At 37.6% G+C, this 10,888-nt stretch overlaps 1 protein-coding gene across 1 annotated transcript in view; it reads left to right on the top strand.

Moving 5' to 3' along the window:
- The window catches only part of LOC107727282 (clathrin interactor 1-like), a 56,210-nt gene extending 53,937 nt beyond the window's left edge, over nt 1–2,273 (top strand). The window contains exons 11-12 of the mRNA XM_016537109.1: nt 994–1,168; nt 1,764–2,273. Coding sequence (XP_016392595.1) covers nt 994–1,168; nt 1,764–2,113 — 525 coding nt within the window. The 3' untranslated portion in view covers nt 2,114–2,273. The remainder of the gene's footprint in view (nt 1–993; nt 1,169–1,763) is intronic.
- Nucleotides 2,274–10,888: the final 8,615 nt, after the last annotated feature.

Raw genomic sequence — 10,888 nt, 5'->3', positions numbered from 1 at the left:
TGTGTGTGTGTGTGTGTGTGTGTGTGTGGCCTTAGTCTACTCAGTAAATGAGTGCGGCATTTCCCAAATTAAACAAAAGCGCTGTTAGTTTTGAATGATGTGTATAATGTAGAAAACTGTGTTTAGAGTTTTGCAAAAAGTTTAAAGCACGTAATGTGCTTGTAGTTTTGCAGACTTGGTCTAAAGATTGGGCATATGAGTGAATGGTTTCACTGAGTGGGCCTCAAGTACCACTTTTAGTGTCTAAGCAGTTTTGAAAAACTGTAAGACATACATTGTTCCCTGTGATTACAACTCAGATACACTTATTTTTTTTTTATTTATTTTTTTTTTGTAAATGCAGTTGTCACTACCTGAATATTTCAGGTAATTCGGAGTTAATCCGGTTGTAGAATGTGATTGTTACTCTAAATTACTGAATTGTGTGTGTACAGAACAGGATTAAGCTCTAAAATGTGAATTTAGCTGCAATGTGTATGTGGCTTTAGTCTACTTAAACCCGCCCCGCAACTCATGTTTATTTGCCTCCACTTTTGAGTGCAATGTCCACATATCAAAATCTAATCAACAGCTAATGAATAGAACCCAGCTTTAATGACTGTGCAAATTGAAGTAGTGCACTCAAATATATTCTCATGGTGTAACGCCGTCGTAGGAACAGAATAATACATGGTGAATCCGTTTGAAGTTCAGAGTCGGGTTGAGTTAAATGGATACATGTCGAAGATACAGTTTTTTCCTTCATGGAACTATTATGAGTGGTATTATAATCAAACCAACATTTTCTTACAAAAAGGATGAGTCACCTAAAATATTAATATTAAAACGTGCTGCAGTACAGTCAATATATTGTTCAGTATTCTCTTATTGTAAATCATCATATTAAATTATCAATTTAAAATCTATGCTATAAATTGAGTTTAATGGAGTATATTCTGTTGTAATTATAAGATATAATTTACAGTAATTAACTTTTTGCTCTTTCTTTGTCAGACAATAGGGGGTCCGTTATTTCCCCAGCAGATGGGACTACAGAAGTCAGGTGGGAAGGTATCAATGCCTCCCACCTGGTCAGACCCAAGCGTGAACATCAGCCTGGATTTCCTGTCGGCAGGCCTGAACCCTCCCAAACCCACACAGCCCACACTCAACACCATGATGCAGCAAGGTTAGAAATCCTAAACAAACTGTCGATATTGTAGTTCTTCTTTCTACCCTCACAGTTATCTCCATGATTCAGGTCAGATTGTCTTGCCTTGAGTTGTGAAACGTTTGTTCCTTGAGGTAATCAACAATAATCCTGCTACTTATGGCGTGGTACGGCACGGCACGGCTCGGTTTGAGTTTCCACTGCAGTTTAGTATCGCATTAGAGTGGGCGGGATTATTCACACAAAAAGGTGCGCTTGTTCAAAACAGTTGCGTTCGATCCTTCGCTGGCTGTGCTGATTTATATCTAGCGGTTCTGTTGTGTTTGTGTCGCAAGTTCCGTGACGCAGGTAGTGACGATTCTCTCCGGCCAATCCGTGATCAGCAGAGTTTACACGTCACGTTTTGGTAACGGTACGGTTCACTTGGAACCTCAACTGAGGTGGTACTAAAAAAAAAAGTACCAAGTACTGTACCCAGTGGAAAACCCCCCAAAAGTGAACTGTACCGAGCCGTACCATCCAGTGGAAAAGCGCCATTAGAATGCTGTTACAGTCATAAGCGATTGCATGTATTATTTATTCATATTTTAATTGTAATATATTTTCCTTTTAGGTGTCCAGCCACCATTGAATATGGTCACCCAGAATTTCGCCGGAATGACACTGAATGCCCAGCCCTCAGCGCCCGCTCCCAGACCAGGAGTGAACCCCATGATGGCAGGGGGGACCTTGAGCATGGCAATGCCTCCTACTATGGCGACGGGCACTGTGGGAGTGGGCTCTGTGGGTACTGGAGGAATACCTGTCAATCAAGGACTCATGGGCATGAATATGATGCCTGCTGGAATAGGTCTGCAAGGTGCCCTCGGCATGCCCAGCATGGGGATTGGCCAGGCCATGAACCCCACCATGGTGCAACCTAAACAAGATGCCTTTGCAAACTTTGGCAACTTTGGGAAATGAATGGTGATCCACTCCAAGAGAATTAACGGTCCAAATACACCTTCTCAAAAGAAGGAGCTGCATCCAGTAAAATGGACAAAACTGACAAAACTAGCCCGTGTCACGACTCTTCAATCATTTGTCCTTATTCGTTAACAGATACAGAGAAACAAAACAAACACACAAGAATCTGTTTTTTTTTCATGTGGGGTTGATAATCGAAGGCTGGATTTTTTTGTAAATGGTGCAAAGCATATTATATACTTTTGAAGGATAAAAGATGACTGTGTGCAGTTTGGTACATTTTTCCATTGTCTGTTTCATAACTTTAACGTCATAGACTTTTTCCCCCATCACTTTTCAAATACAACTGATTTCAAAACTTACCTCATGATTTGCATTTTTCATGCTGTGATTTAAAGGGGTTGATTTGTAAATATCGTGGTGTGCAAAAAATAAATTATTTTACTCACTTCTCAGATGGTATAAGATGGAACAATTTACCACAGGTCCTTAATATTTACTCATGTTTTTGTTTTTTGGGGTTTTGAATCATTAGTTTGATTCTCCTTATATTCCGTTATCACTCCAGCACCTGTTATTTAGATGACTAGGGTCAACTTTTTATTAACAGGCTATATCTGTAGATATAGTTGGAGTACTTTTGTGTAGCAAGCTGCCTGACCGTAATTTGAAGTGTGCCTGCCTGTGAAATGGCCACCATTTTAAAGCAGCACTATATAACTTTTAATGTGTTCAAAATTTGCAAAATGTATATAATGAGCGAGTACATCATGAATTCATCTTCCAAACCGCGTTTTTGTCTTATTCCGAATCACTACGGTACACTTATAATAAGTACTTATATTTGGACTATTGTAGCCTGGTCGGGTCGTCACCGCTGCGGAGTAACACATACCTGCGTGAATCGCCATAGACATAAACTTAGAGAAGTAGCTCCGGTTGGAATGTTCTTCCGTGGGATGTGTGCAGTTCTGTTTATTGACCGCTAGAGCGCCAAAAGTTACATAGTGCTGCTTTAATAACACAAATGTGTTTGAAGGTTATTAACCGTACTTGACGAATCCAAAACGGTCTTAGAGAGGATGTGTTACATGAAAAGAGAAAGCCATTACATTCTTGAATGATATGGAAGGGGATAGTGCTGCATTTGTTCATCTAATGTGAAGATTTCTAGGGGTCTCTTGTAGTTACACTTTTCTAGTAACTACTTGAATTGGTATTTATAATGCCTCATAATAGCGGTCATATCTGTTATATTCTTGCATGTGTGTCGATTTTACAGTTTCAAGCATTGTTGCGGGTCAGTGTTAAATTTATGAAATGTCTGTCACAGGATTATATGATGGCTATGGAATCGATGAAGGCATTGTGAACCCCAAATGAAGTTTACTTTTCTTTTCTTTTCTTTTCTTTTCTTTTTTTTTTTTTAAACATTTGGTTTTGTCCATTTTCTCATATGCTGCTTAACAATGGGCCTCCATCAGGCACTGAGGCATTATCTGAGCCCATGTCTTATTAAGGGGAGCCGAGCTCCCCCTAGCTCCCGTCTCCACGGCATGGCGGCGGCGGCAACAACAATACTACAGCGAGGTTAAAAAGTTACGCCTTCTTTCTTTCCAAACATTTGGGCGGCGTTATGCAAATCTTCCCACATCATGACGTAGATATGTGGGGGCGTGTTAGAACCAGCCGTTTTAGGTAGGCGTGGCTGACTCTTAACTTTTATAAAGAATATCTCTTTGGATTTGAGACTTTAGTCTTTGCAACTTTACAGATCTTCTTTATGCACCAAGAGCTTGTAACACTCCAAAGAGAAAGGAGAAATTGAAATCGCATCATATATGACCCCTTTAATTAATTAACGTTTTATTAAAAGTATTCTATGCTTATGTTTTCTGCGTGGTCACGTGCTTTTTGTTCGCGGTTGTTTATTTTTGTAATTTTTTAACAGTCCACGACCATTACTGTTGAGTTACGACATACTGACAAGAGAATGGATAAACATCCCAAAATGAGAGCTAAGAAGGGGTTCAGAAACGATGAAAAAGGCTCAACAACTGATGAACCGGTACCAAAATGTGCCAAAACAAAAGAAGATTGTGTTTTGAAGAAATCTGGTCCTCCTGTCACGACCTGTGGTGTCAAAAGCTCAACGAGTCAGTGAACCAACTAAAGTTAACAGCTTGACAACTCACAGACAAGATCATCCACAACATGAAGATTTTAACTCGATCAACAGGTCATTAACAGGAGATCTTGGAATTAAACAGGATAACAGGATTAACGTTACATTTCCACTTTATCCCTCAGTTCAGACCTCAATGGTGCTAACAACTGGTAACGCGCTTTCCTCTTTTAACGCATTTTCTCTGGTTTTCTCAGTTGAAGACGCCGCCCGCAATCACTCAACTGGAATTTGTCCAATGAGGTGCCTTTCCCAAAAATAAATCATCAGCCAATCAGCGCGGCGCCTTTTCCGATAGTAAACCATCAGCCAATTAGCTAGCGAGGCTCCTTTCCCAGTTGTAACCCATCAGCCAATCAGCGCGGTGTCTGTAACAAGCCGTGAGCCAATCAGCGAGGCTTTTGTGCTGATCAATACCCAAGGTCTGGGGCAAGTTCAAGCTCAAACCGGTGTGCACCGTTTTGCTACGGTTTCCGGTTTGAACGATATGTTCCTGGAAACGATGTGCAACAGGGTTTGAGATACGTTTTCTCTTGTTTGGTGGGTGTGTCAAACATGTCAGCCCAATCAGCAGCAGCATGTATATAAACCACGCGGTATTAAAGAGACAGCTGGCACAATGTAATTAACATCCAAATAAATTCACAAGAGCAAGTATATTGTCTGCACATGTTTATTTACATTAAAGGCAAAATAACAAATAATAAGAGCACAAGTATAGATCTGGAGCTTCTTTAAGTCTGTCTAAATATCATTTAGTAATTGCAATGTCTTCTGGTCCATATCCTTTCCTTAGGAAGGTGTGCTAGACACTGATTAATGTAACATAAAAATACTATACATATTTATATATTTTGCTATTGTATTATGGAGTGACACTTTCATAAACTTTTCTATACCCCTCTGATTATATAATGGTAAATATTACAATATCATAGCACAACAACAGTGATCAGCAATAATGATAAGCCTAATACTCACAATAAAAATAATAAGGTCATATAGATCATAACACAGTCTCGGAGATAAGAAGTGGATTATCCTTCACCTGAAATGTTTGTCTTTTCATCCTGACATGCCAGGCAAATGTTGGATCACAATAATTAGGAACCACAGTTTCCACAAATCCCTTCACTGGATTGGGATGTTCTCTTTTATTCTGGACAGCAAAGGCGTATTTTGCAGTATTAAACACGTATTTATACTGATTTCATCAGGCTCCGAAAATTCTTCAAAAAGAACACAAATAATGGCCTTCTCAGCTGCCATAGTTGCAACTCTTGCGTCATCAGAACAGAGTGTTCAACGCACCACCGTTTCCGTTTAAAAAACGTTTTGCACCGTTTTTGTCGGGGCTGAACGCAGCCCTGAACTTCACTCAACCGCCTTCTGGAGCAGGTTGGTTGATGGCTTTATGCTCTAATCTAGAGAAGAACTGTAAGAAGAACTATGCTCCTCCTTTACATTTCAAAGTATTTGAAGTATTAATTTAAAAGTATAACTATTAAGATAAATGGCATGTTTGCATATTATTAAAAGTTTCAAGGTTCATTAGACCAAAATAGTGACGATATATAAATGTGTATGTGCATGAAGATACAGCATTTCATTTGAATTGTCTTTGTGAGCAGGAAGTGAGGTGGCAAGATCTCGGAACAAAAAAACATTTGATCAAAAAGCCCATGAACGCCTTCTTGTTATGGTCAAAGATCCACCGACCCACCTTGTCTAAGGCCAACCCTAATGTCAGCAACTGCACCATCAGTGTTCAGCTGGGGTTAGAATGGCACAAACTGTCTGAAGAGCAGAATAAGCCATACTACAAAGAAGTCAGCAGAATCATGGCAGAGCACATGGAGAAGTACCCAGGTAAGCTATATGAGAAAGATTCGAAGACATTAGAGGACATAATGTAAAATCTCAGAGTTGAAAGTTAGTAGTCATTTTTTTCAACACATCTTATTCTCATCTTTCTGCATAAACACAGATTGGCTCTATCAGCCACGCAATGTGAAAAAGAAGTATTTAGCATCAAGAAGGCCAATGGTCATTCCTGCAGCCCAAATCGTCTCAGGGCATTCTCCAGATCCTGCTACTTATTTATATATGTTGTCCCTTGAATATTCTAGGTTCATTACAAATTAATCTCATCCGACCACTTTTGTGGCGTAACTTTACCACAAAAGATTTTGACTCATCGTGCCTTTAAAAAAAAAAAAAAAAAGCAAAATATGAGGTTACGACGGGACGCTTAAAATTATGCTTTGTTTTTTATGCATAAACTAGTGTACAGTAAATTTAATTATCAGCATGCATGCACATACTGAAAGTGCATATACACATAAAAACCGAAGTATACTTTTTGCTGATAATCAACAACATGCCACAGATGCATATTCCAAGATATAGTCTGAAACAAGATTATATGTCAGACTTTTCCTGCTGCATTTTATTCATACATTACAGACATTCCTACATTTCTACAGGGCCAAAATTGCTCAAAAACCCATATAATGTCACACGATGTGCTTCTAAATGCATTACAGACATCACAAGCAATGACATAATTCCATTCACTGCAAAGCATTTTTATTATAATAAAAAGGGTAATTTAGCTCACAGGTATACTATTGATCTTTGAAACCCTCCAAGAGTTGAATTCATTGGTTCATGTCAGTTAAAGGTGCAGTAAGCAATTTTTGAAAAACGCTGTTGAAAAATTGATCGAACTGAGCACCAAAACATGCTTGTAGCCAATCAGCAGCAAGGGGCGTATACACTCATGATGGAGGAGGAGAGAGAGCTCGGTGCATAAGACGGACATTAGCAGAACGACTATATGAGAGAGATGGCAGAGAAAATACAAAAGAGGAAAAGGTCAGTTGCAATTAGGCAAGAGGCAGAACCCGCATTAATATCAGAACATTTCAGTTGCGTTGCTGTCTATGCAGGGTCAGACAGCTCTCAGATTCCATCAAAAATATCTTAATTTGTGTTCCGAAGATGAACGAAGGTCTTACGGGTTTGAAACGACATGAGGCTGAGTAATTAATGACAGAATTTTCATTTTTGGATAAACTAACCCTTTAAAGAGTGGGAAGGCCTGAAAACGGAACCTGGAACGTCTAAACCTTCTCCACCATCCGTTTCAAGCGTCAACTCCCAAAGTGTGTCCGAAAAGTAAGAAAATATACTCCTAATGTAAGTTTTTTTTTTCTTTTAGTTCCCCTTTTAGTGATTGATATAACCCCTTAATCATTGCCTGTGTTGTATAGGGTGTCCGTGAATGTGGGGGCGGAGGCATCGAGATACGGGTGTGATCCTTTTGGGTAGGGGTGTATTTGTTTTGGTGATTTCAAATATCTACAGCGTTTTCCAGAAATTGCTTACTGCACTTTTAATATCCTGGACTGGGTGGTTAAACATGATATGAAGCCAAATTACTTTCCACCCTAAAAACATCACAATGCTTTTGTTAGCCAACATTAACCAGGCCAATGGAGATGCAACAAGGTGTTATCAACACACATCAACATCTTCTCTCTGCTCCTCACTGTATCTTCTCAGCAAAACCTCCAAATGACTGGGCCGCAGTGCTACCCAGCAGAGTGAGCTTTGGAAACCTCTTCCTAGTATTTGTAATTTGATTACAAATTTACAAATGAACAGAAAAGATTTGTAATGCCGCACATTTCATATGCTGAAAACAAAATTTTATTCCATCCCATGTTCAAGCTATTCTAGCCATCTCACTGACTTCATAAGCCACTTTGAAGATCTGAAGCATGAGGCATCTGTCTTGAATCACAAATATTCCTTCCTTAATTAGAAGGACGGTCTTTTCATTAGTTCTGGACTTCTGGGTTCTTGTTTGTTCCCTTGACAGGATTGCACTAGAGTGTGTTACCATTGTGATTTTTCTTAGTAATACATTTTTCAGTTCTTATAACAACCACAATAGTTTTTGAGGTTGTATCACAAAAATGTTTGGAATTCCCTGCCTTAAAGAGTGTTTGCATGTTCATAAACAATGGAAATTAATTAAACAGATCCAGGATCTGTTATGAAACGGGTCAGGCTCTGAATTCTAATTGGGTGAGGCATGCGGGCAGCCAAGGTTCTCATTTCTTTTGATCAACACATTTCTAAGATTTGTTTTACAGTCATGTCATTATTGAAAAATATTTTTTTTAAAGAGCCATTTTTAGCCAATTATTTCAGAACAAAGAATAAAAAAATCATATTGACTTTAGAAATGGACATGACTTTTTAGGATTGTATTAATCTCAGTTAAAGGTCCTTCATTACACTGTAATTTCTATTTGTATAATTAAATGTTCATTATAAAAATATTGCTACATGTGAAGAACTATTATAAACATAAGCCATTTTTATATGTATTGTGTAAAAAATGTTTAAAAATCAGCTGTTACAGCTGTTGCACTATTTCCTCAATGGCCAACAATTTTGACCCTAATAAGGTTTAATATGAAGTTCATTTATTTATTTACCAAGGAGACAGTGTCAGTGAATAGTGCTTGAGATGAAATATCACAGATGTGTGTGAAGAAAACTAAAAAGGCAAGTTAAATACTACAGTATACATAATATTTGTATTTGTGTGTTATTTCCGATCAAACTGTAATATTATTTAATTGTGTGCATTTAAGATACATAAAATCCCTCAGAGGACATACAAGTTGGACATCTTATCAAAACGTGTAAAATGTAATTTACATTACAGAATGTTATCATATTATCTATGACCACTGTTAGACATTAATAGTTATAATGTAAATTAAAGCTGCAAGCAGCGTTTAAAGGGCCCTCGCACCCGGAGCCACCTCCACCCGGTGACCTTAGGAAAACAGTGAACGGTGGGCAATATGCATTTAAAGTGGTAAATATAGGAGGAATATGGCAAAGTCCTATGACTATAACTGAATATTGGCATGTAGATGTCTTCAGGCCAGAACTTTTATCAAACATGTGAAGTTTGGTGCAGATTGAACATGGTATGTTTGAGTTAGTGTAAAACATGACATATCCTGTTGCCAACAGCTGGCGCTATAAATTATAACTGAATTTTGGCATGTGGCCAGAACTTTTATCAAACATCTGAAGTTTGGGGCAGATCATAACAACTTCCTGTTTCACGGCGAAAGTCTAAATTTTTCAGGCCACCACGGACACGCCCTTCAACGAAAACTCAAGATCTTCGCAATTTAACATCACAAAGGGCTTTAGATTACACTGACCAAATTTGGTGTTGATCTGATTAAATCTTTAGGAGGAGTTTGTTCAAATCAAAGGCTATAGAATACCAACGCCTGAAAATGGCGAAAACAAAATTCGCAGAGAAAATTCAAAATAGCTGACTTCCTGTTGGGTTTTGGATTTTGCTCCAAGATACTTTTTTGTAGGTATTGGTGTGTTACATGTGTCTACCAAATTTCGTACATGCACGTGAAACTTAGCTCGAGGTCACTTCGTTGAAAGTGTATTGGTGGCGCTATCGAGCCATTTTGCCACGCCCTCTTCTGAAATTTTCAGACGTAAATCAATAGTAATTTTCGCCACTTCTGGTGTGTGTGCAAAGTTTCATGTTTTACAAGTTTTCGAGCATGTTTAGGCCCTCAGAAATTAGATTCATTTAATAATAATAATAATAAATAATTAATAATAATAAACAGAGCAATTCCAATAGGGTCCTCGCACCGCATGGCCAAAATTGCTCAAACACTCAAATGTCAAAGTCAATAATGTCACATGATGTGCTTCTAACTGAGTGATTATTTATTAATATGTGTGTTCCAGTAGCGTTTTGATTCAATAATGATTTAAAAGCATGACTTTGTAATTAAAGTTTTTTTTTTTATTTATGTTATTGCAAACAATTCAGAGATGACATTAATGAAATACAACTTTGCATACATTACACATAATGTATCAACAATACATCCAATGTCATCTGAACATAGAAGACAAGAAAAAAAAAGCTGTCAGTGACTGTTAAAAGAGAAAGATGCATTTAAATAGCTTTTTTATGAACATAAAGAAAGGCAGGAACAGAACAAATAAAGAAAAGAGGATTAAAAAACAAAAACAACAAAAAAAACACCAAAACAAGTATTAATCACAGTAGGCTACATGAAATATCTCATCATATCTCTTCAAAAAAGAAATATTTTTTTTGTTATTAATTACTCTTAGCGATTTAATTAAATGTTCTACTTCACATAAGAAATCTATAAAAGTAGGTATTTTCTTAAGAACCCTTTGTTTGTTAAAATAGAATTTTGCCACAAGGATAAGAAAGTTAACAGCAGATTCTAAAGATTTGTTTTGGTTTTCAAATAAGCAAACAACATCCTTAATGTGTAAATTACACTTCATATTAACTTTAGAAAAACAATAGGAACCCAAATCTTTCCAGAAGAGTGATGAAACATTACAAGAGAAAAATAAATGACAAATATCTTCACTTTCTTTTTTTACAGAAGGTGCATATATCAGCTACATCATGGTAATTAACGGTTTTAATGATCAGTAAATCCAGTCAATTACGTAAAAAGAAGTGTGAGGAA

The sequence above is a fragment of the Sinocyclocheilus rhinocerous genome, unplaced genomic scaffold (genome assembly GCF_001515625.1).
Source record: "Sinocyclocheilus rhinocerous isolate Xijiao unplaced genomic scaffold, SAMN03320098_v1.1 scaffold95, whole genome shotgun sequence".
In the NCBI taxonomy this organism is placed as follows: domain Eukaryota; kingdom Metazoa; phylum Chordata; class Actinopteri; order Cypriniformes; family Cyprinidae; genus Sinocyclocheilus; species Sinocyclocheilus rhinocerous.
The sequence above is the reverse complement of the archived record's forward strand: the minus strand, read 5'-3'. Positions and strand labels throughout refer to the sequence as shown.